The sequence below is a fragment of the Tachyglossus aculeatus genome, chromosome X1 (assembly GCF_015852505.1).
Source record: "Tachyglossus aculeatus isolate mTacAcu1 chromosome X1, mTacAcu1.pri, whole genome shotgun sequence".
NCBI lineage: Eukaryota > Metazoa > Chordata > Mammalia > Monotremata > Tachyglossidae > Tachyglossus > Tachyglossus aculeatus.
In genome coordinates, this window is record NC_052101.1 from 51,207,154 (window position 1) to 51,231,011 (window position 23,858).

At 48.7% G+C, this 23,858-nt stretch overlaps 1 protein-coding gene across 1 annotated transcript in view; it reads left to right on the forward strand.

The window, feature by feature from the left end:
• The first annotated feature begins 1,188 nt into the window (after positions 1-1,188).
• Positions 1,189-23,858, forward strand: part of TGFBI (transforming growth factor beta induced) — a 46,694-nt gene continuing 24,024 nt past the window's right edge. The window contains exons 1-5 of the mRNA XM_038740430.1: positions 1,189-1,429; positions 10,305-10,403; positions 20,671-20,735; positions 21,764-21,924; positions 23,160-23,324. Of these exons, the coding sequence (XP_038596358.1) occupies positions 1,302-1,429; positions 10,305-10,403; positions 20,671-20,735; positions 21,764-21,924; positions 23,160-23,324 (618 nt within the window). The 5' untranslated portion in view covers positions 1,189-1,301. The remainder of the gene's footprint in view (positions 1,430-10,304; positions 10,404-20,670; positions 20,736-21,763; positions 21,925-23,159; positions 23,325-23,858) is intronic.

The following is a 23,858-nucleotide window of genomic DNA, read 5'->3' on the forward strand; positions in this document are numbered from 1 at the left end:
TACTATATGCCAGGCACTGTGCTAAGAACTGGGATAGATACAAGTTCATTAGGTTGGACACAGTTCATGTCCCATATGGGCCTCACAGTTTTAATCCCCATTTTAAAGATTAGGTAACTGAGGCAGCGAGGAGTTAAGTGACTTGCCCAAGGTCACACAGCAGACAAGTGGTGGAGCCTGGCCTGTGCTCCTCTTTCCACTAGGCAATGCTGCTTCCCATGTGCTGCGTGTTCTGTGTGTTCTAACAGAACTGAGTGACCCACAGCCCCTTATTGATGCCAAACCTCTCGGACCAGAGAACTCAAAAGACCTTCACAGATATCAACTACCTTTACTGCAGGGCACCTCTCTAAGGCAATGCTAATAATAATTATAACTATCATAATTACCATCATCAAGCTAAGCATCTTAGACCACCTTACCCGTCCCTGCCAGACTAATTACTCTTCTCTCCTCTCACTCCCTCCTCATCACAACTGAGGAAACCTGGGATCGGACAGGACCCAAAGGGGACCCTAAACCAGAGTGGGGTCAAGAAACTCAGCAGATTCCTCCACAACTTCCTAGTCTTAAGAATTCGTTAGTGGCTCTCTTATTGAGCAGACCCTCTAAATGAGGAGAAAGGGATCTGGGTGGTGGGGGGAAAGCCCATTTGGAGAGGCTGTAGGCCTTGGTCTGTGCTTGGGGGCCTGCTTGGGGAAGGTGGGGCAGAGCAGGGGAGCGTGGTTCCGGACCAGGGAGAAGGGAGGGAGAAGAGGGGTTACTGATGTCCTTTTCCCTGCTATTAAATCTTGCTCACCTCCACTGGGTCCGTCCCGGCGCCTGGGAACCATGGGGTTGATGGGCGAGGGTGGTGAAGGGGCAACAGGAGGGCGTTGGGCAGGTGGGCATGGAGGGAGGAAAGTGGGGGGGAATCCTCTTAGAAGCCAGCTTTTTCTGATGCTCTTGGAAGAGCAGTAGGGATGCGGGGTGGGGGGAGGAAGGGGGAGGTGGGAGGGGTTGGATGGAAAGTCCCAACCCCCAGGGCTGCTGGAGAGGGTGTGGGGTAGGCAGCGGGGGAGGGGGTGAGCAGGAAACCGGAGGGGCAGGGCCCGGGGAGCGGTTGGGGGGTGATCGAGGCAGCGGAGTCTCTGAGTTATACCCCCCCCCAGCCCGGCCCAGGCTTCTCCGCCCATTTCCTTCCCCCTTCCCGCTCCTATTTAATCCAGCTCCAGGCAGCCTGAAGCTCCCACTCCCCTCAGGACCCTCCCAGAGCCCTTCAGGCGGCAGCCCCGCCCCCCCTTCCTCCGCCCCCGGGGACCATGAACTCCTTTGTGTGGCTTCTCCCCCTGGCTCTGGCGCAGGCCTTGTGGCGACCCCTCTCTGGGGCGGCCAAGTCCCCCTACCAGCTGGTCCTGCAGCACAGCCGGCTCCGAGGCCGACAGCACGGGTAAGGCTGGGGGCTGGAGCAGGAACAGGGGCCGGAGGCCAAGGCACGGCATGTGCTAGGGGGTGTAGGCAGGGGCTTTTGGAGGCTAGGCTGGGACAGGAGCGGGGCAGGGGCTGGAGACAGCGGGCTTGGAGGCTGGGCTGGTTCAGGGGCGGGGGCAGAGGTAGGGGCTGGAGCAGAGGCCGAGGGGCAGAGACGGCCTCTGTCTGGGGCTGGAGTCAGGAGCTGAGGGCAGAGGCTAGGAGCAGAGACGGGAGCGAGGGGCTCAGCCGGCCAACTTGTGCGGGACGCCCTCTCCGCCGCTCTCCCGTCTCTCCGTTTCTCTTACTTCTGGGTTTGGGGCCAAACGGCGTCCGGCTGCAGCGGTCCGGTCGGAGCCCGGATCCCCGTCGCCCCTTCCCCGGCGGCCGGCCGGGAGCTCCCGGGCTGGGGGGCGCGGCGGGCGGGGGCGGGCCTGCATGGCCTCGGGCAGCCTCCAACTAACTGCCTGGCTTTGCAAGCCCTTCCGAACGGGAGCCGGCGGCGGCCGGGGTAAGGAAAGGGAAGAGAAGGGACTGCCAACTCTGGGGATCGGGATGGGAATCTTAGCGCCGGGGTCGGGAGGGACTTCTGCCTCCGCGGGGCCCTGGCCGCAGAGAGACCAAGGCCAGGTTGGAGCCGCTTACTGCCCCGAGCCAGGACCCTCCGCGGGACGCTTCGCGGACGCTTAACCTTTTAGGGCTCGAGAAGATCCAGGTCCAGGTAGAGCACGGAGATTGGGCGTGCCCGAGAACGGCGCGGATCAGCTTCCCGCCTGTGGACCAAGCTTCTTTCGGTTCCCCGAGGCGGGCACCCAGAGGCAGACGTTTGATCCTCGGCAAATATTTATCCGTCTGTCTGCTTATTCCAGTTATTTGGCCAAGTGTCTACGAAGCACTTACTCTGTGCCAAGCACTGGACCAAAGGCTTAGGGTAGGCCTAGGATCATCACATCCGACAGCCGACCTGGGCCCTAAGGGATTCACAGTCTAACAGGAAGGGGGAGGAGGGATCCCATTTCCGTTTTCCAGATGAAGAAACTGAGGTTCTGGAGAAGTTAAGTGACTCGTGCAAGGTCACACAACAGGGATGGGACTGGGACTCGAATCTGGTTCTCCCGATCCCCAGTACCAGGCTCTTTCCAACTAGACATCCGTAGCCCATCCTCTCAGTCTTATGACCTGCCCGGCCACAGCCTGGGACTTCCCTACACTGGTTGGGCCAGTTGGGACTTCGGAAATTTCAGTGCCTGAAGCATTTGAACGATAAGCAAGTTGCTATGATTAGCTGTAATCCAGCCAGGAGGCAGGTGTCTTTAAAAGCTCAGAGGGTCACCTTCTTGGAAAGACCTGCCCAGCCTCTGACCCCGACCCACTGGAGACCCGAGTAATGAGTCCAGCAGTTTTACTGTCCAGGTTGGAATGCCTTGTTGAGATTTAAAAATTCCCAAGTCTCCAAAGATCATTCTGATCATCCTTCTGCCTACAGGCAGTTATGCCTAAATCTCTCCAGGAAGGGAGGACAGTGCAGTTCAGCGGCAAGAGCATGGGACCAGGAGTCACAAGACCCAGGTTTTAATTCCAGTTCTGCCCCTGACCTCGGCCAAGTCACTTAACTTCTCTGTGTTTTGGTTAAGATGGGAATAAAGAGACCTATTCTCACTATCTCTTAGTTTGGGAGCCCTGTGAGGGACAGCCTAGGACTGTGTCTGATTTGATTGTCTTGTCTCTATCCTAGTGCTCATTGCAGAGTAGGCACTTCATAAATTATTAAGTGCCGTCGAGTCATTTCTGATTCATAGCGACTCCATGGATATACTTTCTCCAGAATGTTCTGTCCTCTGCCATAATCCACAACCTTTCTAACTGTTATCGTTGTTACGGTGTCTATCCATCTAGAATGAATGAATGAATGAATGCTGGTCTGCGTCATCCACGTTTTCCCTGGACTTTTCCTAGCATTAGTGTCTTCTCCACAGAATTAGTCCTCCTGACTGTGTCCACTTCATAAATACCATAATTATAAAAATGAAGAAGTGAGAATCTATCCTGAATTCAAAGATCTTCAGGAAAGAAGGTTCTATAAGATCCATTTGTAAAAATCAAATATGATGACCAGGTGCAAGGCTCATTGTTGTTTGCCTATCAAGGTTCTAACTATCTTCTCTCTAATCTCTCCTTCACCATGAGCAATCTTTATTACATATCTCTGAGCCTAGATTAGGCTGGAGTTCATTATTCCTTAGGAGATCTGGACAGCAATCCAGTATATCAAGTGATCTAACTATTTCCGAGACACAAATATCATGGGGTCATACAGTATCTTTCCTGTTAAGTGTTCAAAGCACTTGCACTTTTGTAGATCATCTCATCTGTGCTCACAATGCAATGTCTCTGGGGAGATAAGGACAGGAATTATTATTATGTTGATTTGGCAGTGCAACTGAGGCCTGTTGAGGTCAAAGGGCTTGCTCAAGATCATGTAGTAAGTGATGAAGCCAGGAGGTGAACTTTGTTCCTAGAATGAATTCTCAAGATTTCATCATACACTGTGTGCAGTTAAAACTGGTCTTCATTTACAATAGCAATAGTAAAAAGTCGGCAAGTGATGGAATCGCTTTTGGGCCCTGTGACTCATGTTCCAGTGATTACCAGGCCCAGGCAGAGCTGTGCTTTGGGTATATTTTGGCGGCATTTCTTCACTGCAAGATTTACTTGGTACTTTGCTGGATTTTCATTCTTTCATGAAATCCACCTTTTTCCCACCAACCATGCAATGCCAAAGAAAGCAGAACCCAGGTTGGTTTATCTGTGACCTCATAGCAAGGCTTCTGCGAGCAGTTCGGGAACACAGCCTACTGTATTGAAGCCCTGACACCATTTCTGCTGGAAAAAATATCTGAGGGTGAGCCATTTTCCAAGGACCTTGGGAGGCAGCTCAGTAAGGAAACTTGCTCAGGTTCCCTGACGGAGAAGACCAAGAGAAGCAGCCAGCGCAAGTAAGGACTTTCATTTGTTCTTTTATCTGTGCCTGGGGAAAGTGTGTGAACCCTGGCCCAGATGCATCCTCTAGACTGTAAGCTCATTGTGGGAAGGGAATGTGTCTGTTATATTCTCGCATTCTACTCGCCCAAGCACTTAGTAAAGTGGTCTGCACACAGTAAGCGCTCAATAAATAAGGTTGATGGATTGATTGATCTTGAAACTCTTCAGGGACATAGGATGTGCTGGGCCCATTTCCCCTCTTGGGAGAGATTCCCAGGAAGGAGTGAGTCCATTCCTCTCCCTCCTGACTGTGCTCCTTCTGCTCCCGGGCCCTCACCCCTCCCACGAACTGGTCAGCTAGCAACTTTCTAGACTGTGAGCCCATTGTTGGGTAGGGACCATCTCTATATATTGCCGATTTGTACTTCCCAAGCGCTTAGTACAGTGCTCTGCATGCAGTAAGCGCTCAATAAATATGATTGAATGAATGACTTGCACAAGGCACAGAGCTGCTCATCTTGTCTCCAAGCCAGGGCTTGATGGTGAGGGGAGGGCAGGCTCTATGGCTGGGATTGGATCCAAAAGAGATGAAAGGGATGTTTGTTGGCTGAGAGAGGAGTCTGGCTGAGAGAAGGGTTTGACCAAGAGTGGGGCTTGGCAGAGAGAGGGGCTTGGCTGAGTGAGGAAAGCACAGAACACAAGGGTTTTCACCCTTTTCACTAAGGGGATTTGCTGTCTTGGCATCATCTGTCATCTCGTCTAGTCTCAAGTGGCCTTGAGAGACTGTTTCCCCATGCCATATCTCTGCAGCCTGGTAATAGTAAGTGTAATTATGACTACTGATCAGTAATATCATAATAATAATTGGGGTGTTTATTAAGTACCAACCACAATGATAGATGCAAGATTATCCGATTGGACCCTTGGCTGTCTTACATGGGACCCATGATATCCATTTTGCTGGTGAGGAGACCAAGACACAGAGAGGTTAGGGGATTTGCCCAAGGTCGTTGGCAGAGCGGGGACTAGAAGCCAGGTTTCCCAACCTCCAGATCCTCATTCTTTCCACTAGGCCGGGCTGGCTACCAGCAAGGAGAACTTCCCAGAACCAAACTTTTGCCATAGAGAGAACCTGGGCTTCATGATCTGCTTTGACTCCTGTTCCTTCCTGAGGGTAGTTTGGAGCTGATGGAGGGTCTCCCAGCCCCAAATGTGTCTCCCAGAGACCTCTTGCCGTCCCATGTTGCATTCAGATTATCTGGGCTGGGGGAGGGGTGTTCCCGGCCATTCTCCGTGGTAAAACTGTCTCCAAAAAGTCAATCAGTGGTATTAATTGAGCACTTACTGTGTGCCGAGCACTGTACTAAGAACTCGGTAAAGTACAATGCAACAAACAAGATACGATCCCTGCCTACCAGGAACATACAGTCTACAGGGGGAGACAGACATTAAAATAGATTAGGGATAGGAGAAGTCCTACCCAAAGAGATGCATAGCCTGTGACGGCTCCCAGGAACCCAAAAATCTGTCCGGTTCTTTTCCCCTTGATGGCTCTCCAGGCTTCTGGCAGGTTGGAAGTCCAACCTGCTTCTCTTCCACCACTAGCGCTTGCTGGCTGGGGTGTCCGCAGAAGGTGGCTTTGGGGTTACTATGTTTCCTTTTTAAAGCTTCAGGGCAAAGGCTACACCTGAGCCCTAGCTGTTGAAAATGGAGATGGGTGAGTCTCTGGACCCCTGACAGGTTTGTCCTATTTGGCCATTACACAAGAGTCAAAGAAAAGGGCGTGTTCAGAGGCTTCACTCGTCTGTCTGGGCGTAGACTGTAATTTCTGCCAGATGGATTGATGTTATGCAACGGCTGTGACTCTCTGTGTTGCTTTTCTATAAGAACCCCAATCTTCTTAAAAACAGAAAAACCTCTAGCTCTTTTAGGAGACTCACAATCAATCAATAGTATTGAGCACTTACAGTGTACAGAGCACTGTATTAACTACCTAGCCCAGTAGGACAACACATTATATACCACAGAAGCAAGTTACACATCCACAGAACTTCAAGAAGATTATGGTCTACTTGGAGATACGTATGAAAATCACACACACACATAGTGGGAGCATTTGTGAGAATTTATTGAAGAAACGCTAATTTCCACAGAGGCCTTCAGAGAATTTGCAAAAGTAACTGGTTCCTGGTTATTAGCAGTGACTGAAGCAAGATGGGGACATTCTCAAGATTCATTCATTCAATCATATTTATCGAGCAGTTACTGTGTGCAAAGCATTTTACTAAACGCTTGGGAAATTATGCTAGAATAGCTTTTGAAGAATAAAGCAGGACATCGTACTTTGAACCTAGCATTCAGCCACATCCATTCCCTCCCGCATCTTTTGAGAGCAATGGTATACAAAATCTATAAACATAATGTAACACATGATAAGTTCCTTAGATAGCTGGTAAGAGCACTCTGGGAACTGGAGGATTCCAATTCTGTTTCTGGGTTGCAACTGTGCTTAGTACAGTGCTCCATTCACAGCAGACCCTTAGTAAATACTCCTGATCCATTGCCCCTCAACCTTCCTGAGGACCAGTTTCCTCAGCTGCAAAATGGGAGTAATATTCTTTGTCCTTTAACTACTTTGTGGAATGTAGGGTGGCAAATGAAATAATACCTGAAATAATTTCTTTCCCCACCTCTACAACATCTATGTCCAAATCCCTATACTCTGTTGCTTCCCCTATTTGTGATTTATTTTAATGTCTGTCTTCCCCACTAGACTGTAAGCTTCAATGAGAACGGGGATCATGTCTGCCTGCTCCGTCTACTGACTCTATTGCTATACTCTCCCAAGCGCTTCTAACAGTAAGGGTTCAATAAATTCCACTGATGGATTAATTGGTTGACCTGGACAGTTCTTTGAGCTCCTTGAAAAGAAAGTGCTAGATAAGCAGTTCTTGAAGAACTAGAATCGAATGACAGGAATAGCGGAGATCAGGGAAATCTTCCATTAACGCCCAAACTCCACTCATCTGCCTTGAGCCCCATTTTGAACTCGGAGGAAACTGAAAGTGGTGCCTTTGAAAGTCATTTGGCATCATCAAAATATGAGAGTCTTTCTTCCTCTTGTTTCCTTCTGCTGCACCATGACCACCACGCAGACTGAGGGCTGTGGTTTTGGCCAGTTGCACCTCTGCCAATTCGATCCTAATTCCTTCAGCTTTCCAGGAGATCCTGATCGAAACACTGCTCTCACTTAGTTACCTCTCTTTCTCTGAACCCATGTGCAGAAGAGGTAAAGGTCCTGCATTCACAGTGAAATCCTGGCTAGGAGGAGTTATTAACTTGACACTCCATGGGATCTTGGAGAAATAACAGTGAGGACAAGTCTTTCCATTCCTGGCTACTCCTGTGTGGAAGAGAGTGGAAGTTTTATTGACTCCTTCGGGCCGCTGCTTATTGTCCCTGCAGTGTAGTAGCCAAAGGCCCCTAGTCTAGTGTTGGGAGTAGTCATAGTATGTCAATCAATCAATCAGTCATATTTATTGAGAGCTTACTGTGTGCAGGGCACTGTCCTAAGCACCTAGGAGAGTACCTTACAACAGTATAACACATTCTGCCCACAATGAACTTACAGTCTAGAGGGGGAGACGACATTAATATAAATGAATAAATTACAGATATGTAGGTAAGTGTGGTGGGGCTGGGAACACAGAAGGAACTGGATAAAGAGGAAATGAGGGCTTAGTCAGGTGGCCTCTTGGAGGAGATGTGCCCTTCAATGAGGCTTTGAAGGTGGGAAGAGTAATTGTCTGTCAGATATGAAGAGGGAGGGTGTTCCAGGCCAGAGGCGGGGTGTGAGCGAGAGGTTGGCAGTGAGATAAACAAGATGGAGATACAGTTAATAGGTTGGCATTAGAGAAGTGAAGTGTGAGGCTGGGTTGTAGTAGGAGTGTAGCGAGATGAGGGGGCACGATGATTGAGTGCTTTAAAGCCAATGGTAAGGAGTTTCTGTTTGATGCAAAGGTGGATGAGCAACCACTGGAGGTTCTTGAAGAAAGTGTGGATCAAACTTTTTTGTAGAAAATGATTCGGGCAGGAGAGTGAAGTACAGTCTGGAGTGGGGAGAGACAGGAGGCAGGGAGGTCAGCAAAGAGGCTGGTGGTAGTCAAGGTGGGATAGGATAACTGCTTGGTTAAATGTGGTTGCACTTCAGATGGAGAGGAAAGTTTACTTTTAGCGATTTTGTGAAGGTTGAACCTGCAGGATTTAGTGATAGATTGAATATGTGGGTTGAAACAGAGAGAGGAGTCAAGGATAATGCCAAAGTAATGGGCTTGTGAGACAGGAAGGATGGTGGTGCTGTCTACAGTGATGGAAAAAGTCAGTGGGAGGGCAGGGTTTGGGTGGGAAGATAAGGAGTTCTGTTTTGGACATGTTAAGCTTGAGGTGATGGTAGGACATCCAAGTAGAGATGTCTTGAAGGCAGAAAGAAATGAGAAACTGCAGAGAGGGAGAGAGCTCAGAGCTGGAGATGTAGATTTGGGAATCATTGACACATAAGTGGTATTTGAAGCCACGGTAGTGAATGAGTTCTCCAAGGAAGTGGGTGTAGATGGAGAATAGATGGGGACCCAGACTGAACCTTGTGGGACCCCCACAGTAGGGGGTGGGAGGCAGAGGAGGGGCCCACAAAAGAGACTGAGAATGAGCAGCCAGAGAAATAAGAGGAGAGCCAGGAGAGGACAGTGTCAGTGAAGCCAAGGCTGGATAATGTTTCTAGGAGAAGAGGGTGGTCGACAGTGTCGAAGGCAGCCGAGAGGTCAAAGGATTAGGATGGAGTAGAAGCCATTGGATTTGGCAAGAAGGAGATCATTGGTGACCTTTGAGGGGGCGGTTTCTGGGTGTGAAAGTGACGGATGCCGGATTGGAGGGGGCAAGGAGAGAATTTGAGGAGGGGAACTTGAGATAGTGGGTGCAGACAACTCATTCAAGGTGTTTGGAGAGGAATGGTAGGAGGGAGATGGGCAATAGCTTGAGGGAGCCATGGGGTCAAGGGAGGGTTTTTTTTTTTAGAATAGCATGTCAGTGTCACTGCTGGAATTCCAATGCCATAGCACATTTTCCCTCCTCCCCCTCCTCCTCCTCCCCCACCTTTTTCCTCCTCCTCCTCTTCCTTCTCCTCTTCATCTTCTGTCTCTTCCCCTTCCTCCTCCTCATCTTCATTCTCCTAGCTGTCCTTCATGCCAGAGAAGCAGCATGGCATAGTGGAAAGAGTACAGATCTGGGAGTCAGAGCACCTGGGTTCTAATACTGTCTCTGCCACTGGCAAGCTGTTTAAGCTTGGATGAGGTCACAACTTTTCTGTGCCTCAGTCTGTAAAATGGGGATTCAAAAACTGTGAGCCCCATGTGGGACAGGGACTGTGACATGATTACTCTGTACCTGAATGCTCAGCCTATTGTCTGGCACATAGTACATGCTTAACAAATGTCTGTTATTGTTATTATTAAAGATGGGGCTATTGTCAGTGAGATCATACTTGTACGTGGGTGCTAGTATGACTAGAAAGACCAGTGACGGCCAAAATTCCCTCCCACATTGTGTGCTGATTTGGCTATTTCCAATGGGCTCATCTCTGTTTGGGCTTGCCTCTTGGCCTCTCAATCTTCACTGAGGTTCTGCTCAGGGAGTGCAAATACTCTCCCAATTGCTACCCGCTAGGCTGGTCTTTCTGCTGCTGTGCTCAGGCTCTGGGCCATATACTGTAATGTTCCAGGACAAATCATTTAAAAGCCGGGAATGGTCTGAACTTTAGAGGAAGTGGGTTCAGAAAAGTGCTTGCAGTCTAATTTTTCGCTCGCTTTTCTCTTTCCTAGGCCTAATGTGTGTGCAGTGCAGAAACTCATTGGGACAAACAAGAAGTACTTCACAAACTGCAAGCAGTGGTACCAAAGGAAAATCTGCGGCAAATCCACGTAAGTTTCCCAAAGCTATCCAAAACCTTCACAGAGAAGGTGGCATTATGTGTGCGTGGTGTAAGCTGTTTTTATTTGGGCCAAAACATTCAAGAAAGCTAAGGTGCCCAGAAAAAGCCCTTCTAGTACTTGCACAAGCATGTCAGAGGAGCATGTGCTTTTGAGTGTCTTTGACTAAGGTATAGCGCTGTGGGCCAGTTTTTTAAAAGGTTATTGATGATGATGGGGATTTCCCAATCTGGTTTGGGGGCAGAGGAGATACTTGTGGGGGGGATCTAAAAAGTTGGGAGATGATATGAACTCCATGTGGGACAGGGACTGTGTCTGACCTGATTAACTTGTATCTATCCCAGTGCTTAGAATACTTGGCTTATAGTAAGCACTTAACAAAGAGTAGTAGTAGTAATAGTATTATGCCAACATGAATGAAGGCTCAGACCTTCAGCCCGGAGATTGCCGCCAGCATGAGACAATGGAGGAGGGAGGGTTTTCCTTCATCAAAGTTGGGGGATACAGGTCCTGGCCCCCACCACCCTCCTGGAGTGTCATCCTCTGCACCCTACAGCTCCCTCACCCACCTGCCTCCCTCCAAAATATGTCACCTGGCCACCTTCAGTTAGGGAACAAGTAGGGGTGCCAAAGGCGGACTCCCCTTCTTCCCTCCCTGGGACGGGCATCCTTCTAGGGGAACAGTGGAGAGAGAAGAAGTAGTAATGATGGTATTTATTAAGCACTAACCATGGGCAGAGCACTGTACAAAGTTCATTCATTCATTCAATCATATTTATTGAGCACTTACTGTGTGCAGAGCACTGTACTAAGCGCTTGGGAAGTACAAGTTGGCAACATATAGAGACGGTCCTTATCCAACAACGGGCTCACAGTCTAGAAAGGGGAGACAGACAACAAAACAAAACATGTGGACAGGTGTCAAGTCATCAGAACAAATATAATTAAAGCTAAATGCACATCATTAACAAAATAAATAGAATAGTAAATATGTACAAGTAAAATAAATAGAGTAATAAATCTGTACAAACATATATACAGGTGCTGTGGGGAGGGGAGGGAGTTAGGGCTGGGGGAATGGGGAGGAGGAGAGGAAAAAGGGGGCTCAATCTGGGAAGGCCTCCTGGAGGAGGTGAGCTCTCAGTAGGGCCTTGAAGGGAGGAAGAGAGCTAGCTTGGTGGATGTGTGGAGGGAGGGTATTCCAGGCCAGGGGGAGAACATGGACTGGGGGTCGATGGCGGGACAGACGAGAACAAGGTACATTGAGGAAGTTAGCGGCAGAGGAGCGGAGGATGTGGGCTGGGCTACAGAAGGAGAGAAGGGAGGTGAGGTAGGAGGGGGTGAGGTGATGGAGAGCCTTGAAGCCGAGGGTGAGGAGTTTTTGCCTGATGCGTAGGTTGATTGGTAGCCACTGGAGATTTTTGAGGAGGGGAGTAACATGCCCAGAGCGTTTCTGCACAAAGACGATCCGGGCAGCAGTGTGAAGTATGAATTGAAGTGGGCAGAGACAGGAGGATGGGAGATCGGAGAGGAGGCTGATGCAGTAATCCAGTCGGGATAGGATGAGAGATTGAATGAGCAGGGTAGCGGTTTGGATGGAGAGGAAAGGGCAGATCTTGGCGATGTTGCGGAGGTGAGACCGGCAGGTTTTGGTGACGGATTGGATGTGAGGGGTGAAAGAGAGAGTGGAGTCGAGGATGACACCAAGGTTGCGGGCTTGTGAGACGGGAAGGATGGTAGTGCCATCAACAGTGATGGGAAAGTCAGGGAGAGGGCAGGATTTGGGAGGGAAGATAAGGAGTTCAGTCTTGGACATGCTGAGTTTTAGATGGCGGGCAGACATCCAGATGGAGATGTCCTGAAGGCAGGAGGAGATATGAGCCTGGAGGGAGGGAGAGAGAGCAGGGGCAGAGATGTAGATTTGGGTGTCATCAGCGTAGAGATGATAGTTGAAGCCGTGGGAGCGAATGAGTTCACCAAGGGAGTGAGTGTAGATAGAGAACAGAAGGGGACCAAGAACTGACCCTTGAGGAACCCCTGCAGTAAGGGGATGGGAGGGGGAGGAGGAGCCCGCAAAAGAGACTGAGAATGAACGGCCGGAGAGATAAGAGGAGAACCAGGAGAGGACAGAGTCTGTGAAGCCAAGGTTGGGTAGTGTGTTGAGGAGAAGGGGGTGGTCCACAGTGTGAAAGGCAGCTGAGAGGTCGAGGAGGATTAGGATAGAGTAGGAGCCATTGGATTTGGCAAGCAGGAGGTCATTGGTGACCTTTGAGAGGGCAGTTTCCGTGGAATGTAGGGGACAGAAGCCAGATTGGAAGGGGTCGAAGAGAGAGTTGGTGTTGAGGAATTCGAGGCAGTGCGTGTAGATGACAGAGAAGCAACATAGCCTAGCAGAAAGAGTACAGGCCAGGGAGTCGGGTTCTAATTCAGTTCTGATGCTTGCTGTATGACCTTGGGCAAGTCACTTTCCCAAATTTCTCTTTGCCTCAGTTTCCTCATCTATGAAATGAGGAGTCAAGGCCTGTTCCCCTTGTACTTAGGCTGGAAGACTCATGTGGGATATGATTATCTTGTACCTACCCCAGCACTTAGTACAGTGACTGACACAAAGTAAGCATTTAAGAAATACCATCAATATTATTACATCTGATGCTTCCTAGGCAAACCTTGGGGATGCTTTAGAAAGACGGTGGCTCTGGTCTCTGTTTTTCTTGCAAATAGTCCGCTTAATTCCAGACAGGGAGCCTCAGGTGCCCCAAAGGTTTTCTAGTGAGAGAAACAGAGCCTGAAAGTACAACTCTGCTGAAAATCCTTAGAGTTTCCCATCCATGTGGAGGCTGCAAAACAGGGGCCAAGTCTGAGCTGGGCCACAAACTTTCTCTGAGAACAACACACCTGAGTCACTTGTCCCCTCAGGTACTAGAGAAGCATCATGGCCTAGTGGATAGAGCAGAAGCCTGGGAGTCAGAAGGTTGTGGATTCTAAATCCGGCTCTGCCACTTGTCTGCTGTGTGATCTTAAGCAAGTCACTTCACTTTGCTGGGCCTCAGTTGCCTCATTTGTAAAATGGGGATTGAGACTGTGTGCTGCACACGGGACCGGGACTATTTCCAACCCGATTTGCTTATATGCACCCCAGCACTTAGTAGTGCCTGGCACATAGTAAGTGCTTGCTTAACAGATACCACAGTTATTATTATTATCATTAGCTCAGCCACACATAGTAAGTGCTTGCTTAACAGATACCACAATTATTATTATTATTGTTAGCTCAGCCTCCTTGGGCGAGGAGTTAAGGGAGAGAGGAGAGGAGAGACCCAGTGCCCAGAGGGCGGGCTAAGCACCACATGGTCTCTCCCGGGGAAGGAGCTGCCAGCAGCAACTGGGATCCCCTGACCTGTCTCTACAGGCGCCGTGCCCCCAGGCTTTGCCCTCAGAGGAGGGATGCCATTGGCAGGCTAGTCCAGGGTACCCTGAAAACGGAGCAGCTTTCACATTTGAACAGAAACTCTTAGAGTTGTTTGCTGTTTTCATGCCAGCAGCAAACACACACTCTGCTCTGTGATCCTCAGTATGTTTAGGCTGGGATTCCAGTAGGCTCATGGGGTGGGGGGTGGGCGGAATATTCCCGGAATGCCCCCAGGGTATGTCATCCTGGGCCAGGCAGGATTGTTGTGTGATTGGATGTAATGCAGAGGCCATGTGTTGGCTTTCTGTGATACAGGGGTTGAGGTACTGAACTTAAACCATTACCACCCTCTCGGAGGCTTCCCAGATATGTACTCCATGGCCTGTACCATCGCCTATGGGAATCATTTCTTCAGGCTCAAAAAACTTTCATCTGTTCCGTCTTTGGGAATGAGCTTTGCTTGGTGGAAAGAGCATGGGCCTGGGAGCCCAGAGGCTGAGAGTCCAGTCCAAGCTCTGCCCCTGGCTTTCTGTATGTCTTGGGGCAAGTTAAGCCTCATTTTTCTCATCTAAAAAATGGAGATAAGTGATCTGCTCTCACTCCCTCTTTCACTGGACAAGGATTACGATGATTTGATTATCTTACAGATGTTCCAGAGCTTAGTGCAGTGCTTGGCACATAGTAAATGCTTAATAAATTACTTTATTTACTGAGGCACAAAAGAGACTCAGGTCTCTTACCTCCAAGTCCTGGGCTCTTTCCACTAGTCCTCATTAGTTCCACACTGCATCATCAGGCTTGGAGTGTTTCCCTAATGCCAACCAGAGAGGTTTATGGGTTGACTCCCTGTGGTTCAGCAGGGAATAGGGTAAATTACTTGACTCCTTGTCAGTGGACTTCTTGGGTAGGGCAGCTGTTGTCTCTTGAAGAGACGTTCCTCATTTCAATGAAGGAAATTATTGTAATGAAATGCAGGCATGTGACAGTGTATTAGAAGTGCTGATCAATGGTGCTTAGAACAGTGCTTTGCACATAGTAAGCGCTTAACAAATACCATCATTATTATTAATGGCTTAATGCTGAGCAAAGATGTGGTCTAATGAAGCTGATGCTTTTGGATTATCTGTGAATTCTGATTATCCACCATCTCCTTTTCCCCGTTGTTGTGGAAGATTTTGCATTCATTTCCTCCAGTGTTAAGTCTTTGGAAGGTTCATTTTTTTTTTCCAGTTCCAAGAAAAAAAAAAACCCTGCTGCTTGTAAATCCCAAACATAAGGATTTTGTTACAGGAAATGGTTACAAGTGGCTATTTATTTAGTAGCCTGAGCTTATTTCATTACCTTAAAAAATTCACCCCAGAATTCATTTCAATTCTTAAAATGGCCAACTGGGCTGGGACAATGAATACAAATAATAGAGAGTCTGCAGGGTAGGGTGAGGGGCAGGCGGCTGACAGCTGCTGAGCAAGGGTTTGTAGCACACAGCACAATGGGGACCCAGAACTATTAATCATAACATTTTTACACAGAGTGACTCAACCAATAGTGGAGGAAATTGTGGTGAGAAAGCATTCCAAGTGCCTGACAAGCCTCCTTTGTATGAGAGTGTTCTGAAAGGGTCTGCTGATACAGACATCACAGGGGCATAGGGAACTATAAATGATCATCAGGCATCCTAGACCTAAATCTAGTCAGTGACAATCTTATTGAGTCCAGCCCATCATCAACATGAGGAGTTACTGAGTGCCTTGAACTGAGCTGTACTATAGTGAACTGTAATAATAATAATAATAATGATGATGATGGTATTTCTTAAGCACTTACTATGTGCCAAGCATTGTGCAAAGCACTGGACTAGATACAAGGTAATCAGGTTGTCCCACATGGGGCTCACAGTCTTAATCCCCATTTTACAGATGAGGTAACTGAGGCACAGAGAAGTTAAGTGACTTGCCCAAAGTCACACAGCTGACAAGTGGCAGAGCCGGGATTAAAACCCACAACTTCTGACTCCCAAGCCCATGCTCTTTCCACTAAGCCACAATGCTTCTCTACCGCACTGTACTGTTCTAAGAGCTTGGAAAAGTGCTCCAGAAAGAGAACAGCCATCGCATGCCCACAAGGAGCATACAATTTATAGCCCCCTCTGCTCTGGCAATTAGGTTCCTGATTGGATTTTCACCTCCTGGGATAGAGGAATTCAATCCAATTCATTCATATTTATTGAGCACTTACTATATGCAAAGCACTGTGCTAAGCACTTGGGAGAGTACAATATAACATCAAGCACATTCCCTGCCCACAATGAGCTCACAGTCTAGAGGGGAACAGACAATATAAATTACTGATATATACATATGTGCCACGGGGAAGGGAGAGAGGATGAATGAAGGAGCAAGTATGAGTGGCACAGAAGAGAGTGGGAGAAGGAGAGGAGGGCTTAATCAGGGAAGGCTTCCTGGAGGAGATGTACCTTCAATAAGGCTTTGAAGTGGGGGAAAGTAGAGGAAGCGGTCCATTTGGGCCCCAGCAGTCAGAGATCTGTTTGAGACCCACACTAATCCAGGATCGCTTCCAGCTTTAAAGCTATGAGGCCATAATAGTGGAGTTGAAGCAGTGCCAGGGCAGTCCGAGTCACAGGTCACACCTTTGGGGAGGTACAAGGGATGCCACAGTGTCAGCTCCTAGGACTCAGGGTCAGCAATTGCTCATTTTGGAGCCAAAAGTGGGTCAATTTCAGGGCAGATTTTCATTTCAGTGGACTAGTCCGAGCAGCCTCTCTCACTCCAGTGTGTGTAGTGTGCTTATCCACTGCCACTTCAGTGGACTTCTGCCCAGGGGAAGGAGGGAATCTGGCATCAGCTGAAGTTTTCCAGCCATGATGATGGAGATGGGATTTGTCTGCCACTTGCCTGCTGTGTGACCTTAGGCAAGTTACTTGACTTCTCTGTTCCTCAGTTTCCTCATCTGCTAAATACCTGTTCTCCCTCTCTCTTAGATTGTGAGCCCCATGTGGGACAGGGTCTATATCTGATCTGATTACGATGCATTTACCCCAGCACTTGGTGTATTTTCATTCATTCATTCGATTGTATTTATTGAGCGCTTACTGTGTGCAAAGCACAGTGCTCGGCACACAGGAAGCGCTTTCCAAATACCATCATCATCATCACTGTACTAAGCACTTGGGAGGGTACAATATAACAATAAACAGACACAGCAAGCGCACAGTCTAGAGGCAGTATAGTACTCAGCATATGGTAAGTGTGCCAAGTAATAATTATTTAATTAAAGATAATTAATGGTAATTATCATTGTCATTCATTCCCCTCTGCGTGCAAGAGTGTGTGGGTGTTTGAGGGCACCATTGCCGGCCAATAAAATGGGCTAGAATTCAAGAATTATTTCTGTCTCTTAGCCAGATGCTGTTAAGTAACTATGGAAGTCCCAGCCTGAAAAGTGGTCAGAGTCCTGGAAGTTGGTGTGTGCGCTTCTTAGGCCATTAGGGTGAAAGAAAGGGTTCTATACAGTGTTGATCTTTCTAACACTGTGAGAGCTACAGAATGGAAAACAACCTGGCATACAGATGACCAGCCAGCTATGAAAGGGATTGTTTTAGACAGACTGTTCCCCACATGGTCTATCCAGAGTCTAGACAGTGAGTCTGGTTTGCTTTGCAAGTTTCTTTGGGAACCATTCCACAGAATGGATTCCCCATCACCAAAGTGCAGTTACTGGTCTTGGTTCTGTGTTCCTAATAGATGATACCGGTGGTTATTTTTTAAGCATTTACTATACTGCACAAAAAATAATAAGCCTGGACACAGTTGCTCTCCCACATGGGGCTCACAGTCTAAGGATGAGGGAAACAGACTTTGAATCTTTGTTTATTAGATGAGGAAACTGGGACCCAATCAAATCCATTGACTTGCCCAAGGTCACACAGAAGGCAAATGGTGTAGCTGGGATGAGAACCCAGGTCCCCCGACTCCCAGCTCTATGCTCTTCCTGCTAGGCTAGGGTGCTTCTCTAATTAGTGGGGATCAGTCCAACCGCAAACTTTTGCCTTGATTTCAGAGGGATGTGATGCAGGACAGAGAGATGAGCATTCTGGATTTTCTGCATTTCCCTCACAACTTACCTCATCATCCAATTATAAAGTGAAATTTAGCCAGAGAATCAATCAATCGATTAGTCATATTTATTAAGCACTTAATCTGTGCTTATAGAGCGCTGTACTAAGCACTTGGGAGAGTACAATACAACACAGTTGGTAGGCAAGTTCCCTACCTACAACAAACTTACAATCTAGAGTGGGAGATAGACATTAATATAAAAAAAAAATTATGGATATGTACATACTGCATCAGAAAGGACAGCAGTTCAAGGTAAGATCTTAGTTTGTGGCTTTTGGGTGTTTCTGCTGAACGATGATTTTTCTACACTGAACTCAGTGTTTAATAGCTCAGCATTCATCTGCTCAAGGTGAATCTCTGAGACCTATTATGGCTTGACAGCCCTATGGAATCAACTCATTGTCCTGTGGACAAATAGAAGTGGGTACTACTGGCACTTTATTATTGTATTAGGTTAAGGATATATAAAAAGGGCATTTTTTTCTTTAACATCATTCACCATTTCAGAGGTATTTAATAAGCATTTATGACCTGCAAAACAGGTTTCTCATAGGGGAAAGAGCCTGTCCTGGACCACCTTGCTTGGAAGTTTAGACCTCTGTCTCACCTTCTCCTCTGCTCATAGCAAAACTAGGGGCTGTGCAATTCCTAGATGGCCCCACTTCACCGTAGTATATGTATTAAACTCTTCTTTGTAGGAATCTGGGAAGTTAGGGAGGCCAGTGAAGGCTGATAACAATTATGGAACAATCACTGCGTGCCAAGTGCTGTGCTAATAATAATAACAATAATAATAATAATGGCATTTATTAAGCGTTTACTATGTGCAAAGCACTGTTCTAAGTGCTGGGGAGGTTACAAGGGGATCAGGTTGTCCCACAGGGGCCTCACAGTCTTAATCCCCATTTTACAGATGAGGTAACTGAGGCACAGAGAAGTTAAGTGAGTTGCCCAAAGTCACACAGCTGACAATTGGCGGAGCCAGGATTTGAACCCATGACCTCTGACTCCAAAGCCCATGCTCTTTCCACTGAGCCACGCTGCTTCTCCACTAATCACTGAGGTAGATTTCAGGCAATCAGATGGACCTAGTCCCTATTCCATGTAGGGCTCATGATCTAAGGGAGAGGGAGGGCAGTCCCTTATCTCCATTTTACAGGTGAGAAAACTAAAGCCTAGAGAGGTTACTTGGCTTGCCTGAGGTCACATAGCAGGCCAGTGGCCGAGGTGAGACTAGATGCCAGGTTTCCCAACTGCCTGTCGTTTGCTCTTTACATCCACAGAGTCGGCTGTCAATGTGACTGACCATTGGTTTGGAAAGTCAGTATGGGTTATTAGATTAAAGGATCTCGATCAGCATTCTTCTTTAGAGATATTTAAGAACATAAAAAGACCACTTGGCCAGGAGGGCTTCAATATGACCTGCCTAGCTCTCCTAAAACTCAATATGTCCAAGACTGAGCTCCTTATCTTCCCTTCCAAACCCTGTCCTCTCCCCGACTTTCCCGTCACTGTAGAGGGCACTACCATTCTTCCCATCTCACAAGCCCGCAACCTCTGTGTCATCCTCGACTCCGCTCTCTCATTCACCCCACACATCCAATCCCTCACCAAAACCTGCCAGTCTCACCTCCACAACATCTCCAAGATCCACCCTTTCCTCTCCATCCAAACTGCTACCTTGCTGGTTCAATCTCTCATCCTATCCCAACTGGATTACTGCATCAGCCTCCTCTCTGATCTCCCATCCTCCTGTCTCTCCCTGCTTCAGTCCATACTTCACTTTGCTGCCCAGATTATCTCTGTACAGAAATGCTCTGGGCTTGTCACCCCCCTCCTCAAAAATCTCCAGTGGTTGTCTGTCAACCTAAGAATCAAGCAAAAACTCCTCACTCTTGGCTTCAAGGCTCTCCATCACCTCGCCCCCTCCTACTTCACCTCCCTTCTCTCCTTCTACAGCCCAGCCCTCACCCTCCACTCCTCTGCCGCTAACCTCACTGTGCCTCACTGTCGTCTGTCCCACCAACGACCCCTGGCCCACGTCCTTCCCCTGGCCTGGAATGCTCTCCCTCCACACATCTGCCAAACTAGCTCTCTTCCTCCCTTCAAAGCCCTACTGAGAGCTCACCTCCTCCAGGAGGTCTTCCCAGACTGAGCCCCCTTTTTCCTCTCCTCCTCCCCATCACCCCCACCACCACCTCCTTCCTCCCCACAACACTTGAATATATTTGTATATATTTATTACTGTATTTTACTTGTATGTATTTACTATATTTATTTTATTAATGATGTACATATAGCTATAATTCTGTTTATTCTGATGGTTTGGATACCTGTCTACATGATTTGTTTTGTTGTCTGCCTCCCCCTTCTATACTGTGAGCCCGTTGTTGGTTAGGGACCGTCTCTATATGTTGCCGACTTGTACTTCCCAAGCACTTAGTACAGTGCTCTGCACATAGTAACCACTCAATAAATATGATTGAATGAATGAATGACTACAACACGGAAGTTGTGTTCATGCAGAACCCAGCGAATTCCATAGTAAACTTGATATCACAGATAATGCCGGGGACATGAAACTCCTGCCCAAGTACACTGAGAGAAACTGATGCAAACTGACATACCTTTCAGCTCAAGACAGTGGTTGGCTGTAACCCAGTGGTTACAGTGGTTGACAGCTCTAACCTCCAATGTGTGTGTTTCATTTCAGAATCATCAGCTATGAATGTTGCCCTGGATATGAAAAGGTTCCAGGGGAGAAAGGCTGCCCAGCTGGTAATGCCACACTCGCATTTTGCTGGAGAAGGGATTTCAGTGGAGGGGTGGGAGGGACTAAGACACCATCCAAACTACCGTGGGGGTGTTAGAGGGAACAAAGCATTGGAACTGGCAGGGAGAGGCAAGCTGTCTGATGAATGGACTCGCTATGCGTCAAATCCACTCCCCTCAGAACAGTTTATTTGGAGTGCAGCCCTATTTGAAAAGTGTAAAGTCTTCAGCAAGAGCAGGAGTCTCACTAAACACTCTCTGGCAGCCTCTTCCATTCTGTGCCGTGTGGCCTCGAAGGTTCAGGTGAAGATAATAATGCCTGTTCTGGCCTCACTTTGAGCCCAGCTTTAGCTGTCTCAGGACTGGTTCTGAGATCATTCTGTCTCTAGGTCGGGCTCTTTGCCATAGGAACTGGAAGTGATGACCTGAGGAAGCCATTTTAATGGAGACTGTGGGGTGGGAATGACCCTCTGTGTTATGATGGGAGACGGAAGGGAGTTCAGGCTCAGAGATCTAGGATGGGGCAGTGCCTGGAAGCTTGGAGCTGTGTCTATAAGGGTAGTGTTCCCAGCTGGTCCCGGGGGGCAGGACTTACCCAGCCCAGTCTTCCCACCGGCTGACATCGTCTTTCCTCTATGATAGGGTCCTGTTCCAGTGGAAATTCATCCTAGCTGGAGAGCAGGGAGGAGGAGCAGGGGAGCTGGCCTTTCTGATCTCTTGGACCTCTGTAACCCCCAGAAGGGCCCGAGCTGGGTTTATGAAGGGCTATGTGGTTAGTACGGAAATCTGGAGTTGGACAACTGTGGGCCAGAGAAGACAGGTGCACACTGAGCAGTAAGCGTCTAGTACTCTGCACACAGAAAGAGCTCAGAGAATTGGTGGATTGATTGAGGGGCCAGCCCAAGCCAAAGCTAGACTGAGTGCCTGGGTCAAGAAACCACGTTCTACGGGTCATTCTGGGGGTTTGGTCCAACTCGGGGGGTGGGGGTGGTGCATATCTCCACTCCCCCCATCCCTTTCCATTCCCTTCTTAGCACTGCCTCTTTCCAACATCTACGAGACTCTGGGAGTTGTAGGGGCCACAACCACCCAGCTCTACGCTGACCGCACGGAGAAGCTGAGGCCGGAAATTGAGGGACCTGGAAGTTTCACCATCTTCGCCCCGAGCAACGAGGCCTGGAACTCTCTCTCTCCTGTAAGCCGAGACTGCTATAGGAGGAGATTTCCGGGGGAAATTGGGGCTTCATAATGGGTCAGGGTGGTGGCTGGGAAACTGAAGCCTTGGTGTGATGGCTGCATGCCCTGTGTGCTGTGCTCACACTCCTGCCCCAGGACAGCAGTGAGCTGGATGGAGAGGAAATGCACTCTTCCCATTCTGCTTTGAGCATTGATCTGCTGGTGATGGGGGTGGTAAATGAGGGCAAAGCCTATGCTTAAGCCACAAAGAATTAAAGACTTCAATAAATATAACCAGAAGGCAGGGGCAATTATGACATTCATTAAGTGCTTGCTATATGTTAAGTGCTGGTTTGGAAATAACATAATCAGATTGGTGACAGTCCCTGTTCCAACTGGGGCTCGCAATCTGAGGTGGAGGGAGCAGTTATCTTCTCCCCATTTTATGGTTAGAGAAAGTGAGGCTCAGAGAGGTTAGGCGACTTGCCCAAAGTCACCCATCAGGCTAGGGACAGAGCTGGACTAGAGTCCAGGTCTCCTGACACCCGGTCCCGTGCTTATTCCACTAGACCACACTGCCTTTCAGAGAAATTGGAGACCACGTCTTCCTTGGAGACCTGTAGCATTGGGAGAGAAAACCAGGAGAGAAGTCGGAATAATTGAGGGGTGGCTTTAGAGGCAGGGGATAATATTTGATTAACTTCTCCCCTCCTGCTGCAATTGTCCTATTCATTGCTTGAGTTCTTGCCTCCTGTTCCCAAACCATGAGACACCTCCCTGTCATCCCACCTGCTTCTGGATGTAGTCTTCCCAAACCCGGTTCTCCTGGAAGAAGAACTGGACTTTGAGAGATGGGCAGAGAGCCAAGGCTCTCCCTCCATCACCCCATTCCTCTGGGCCGCTTGCTCCCAGGGCTTCTTCTGAAGGCTCCTTCCCACTCCTTATAGCTATTTCCACTCCTACCCCCAGCCTTGGTCCCAGCCCAGACCCTGGCACTGGAGAGAGCATCAGCCTGGGCTGACCAGGGCCCAGGTACAGCTGCCCCAGCCTCCCTCTGGCTCCACCAGGCCCTATTCCACCCATCCCGGTGGGCAGCAGTTCAGGGCAGGCTCTTCCCTCGCAGCCTCTCTAGGGCGGTGGATCACAGATGCCTCCAGCCCCTATGGCCCATGACACTTTCAGTCCCGGATCTGCCGGGGAATGTTGGCAGTCAGGCTCCCGGCCCTGTCCCTAACCTGACTTGGCTGCTTTCAGGAAATGCTGGACTCCCTGGTCAGCAATGTCAACATCGAGCTGCTCAACGCACTTCGCTACCACATGGTGGACCGGCGGGTCCTGACCGATGAGCTCAAACACGGGACAACCCTCTCCTCCATGTACCAGAACGCTGACATCCAGATCCACCACTACCCGAATGGAGTGAGTGAGTTCCCTGGGACTCTCCCAGCCCCATTGTCTATCTTGGAGCTGTTTGACCAGACAGAGACTGTTGCTTGGACAGCTGGCTCTCAGTGATGGGTGGTGATGGGAAACAGGGAGTAAAATCCAACTCATTGCTCTCTACAGTTTATCCAACCCAAATTCACACTCTAGAACTTTAATCATCATCAAAAGTATCTGGTAGTTGCCAAGAGCTTATTGGGTGCTAAGCACTGTACTAAGTGCTGGAGGAGGTGCAGGATAATCAGGTTGGACACAGTCCCTGTTCCGCACAAGGCTAACAGTCTAAGAGAGAAGGAGAAAATGGATTGAATCCCCATTTTGCAGGTGAGGAAACTGAGATACAGTGAAATTAAGTGACTTGCTCAAGAACCCAGGTCTTCTGATTCCAAGGCCACGGTATTTTCACTAGGGGACACCATAAGGGAGGTCTCTGCCCTGCAGGGGCTTACAATCTGAGATCACAAGGGAGGTCCCTGATCTCCTGGGATTTACAGTCTGGGATTATATCCT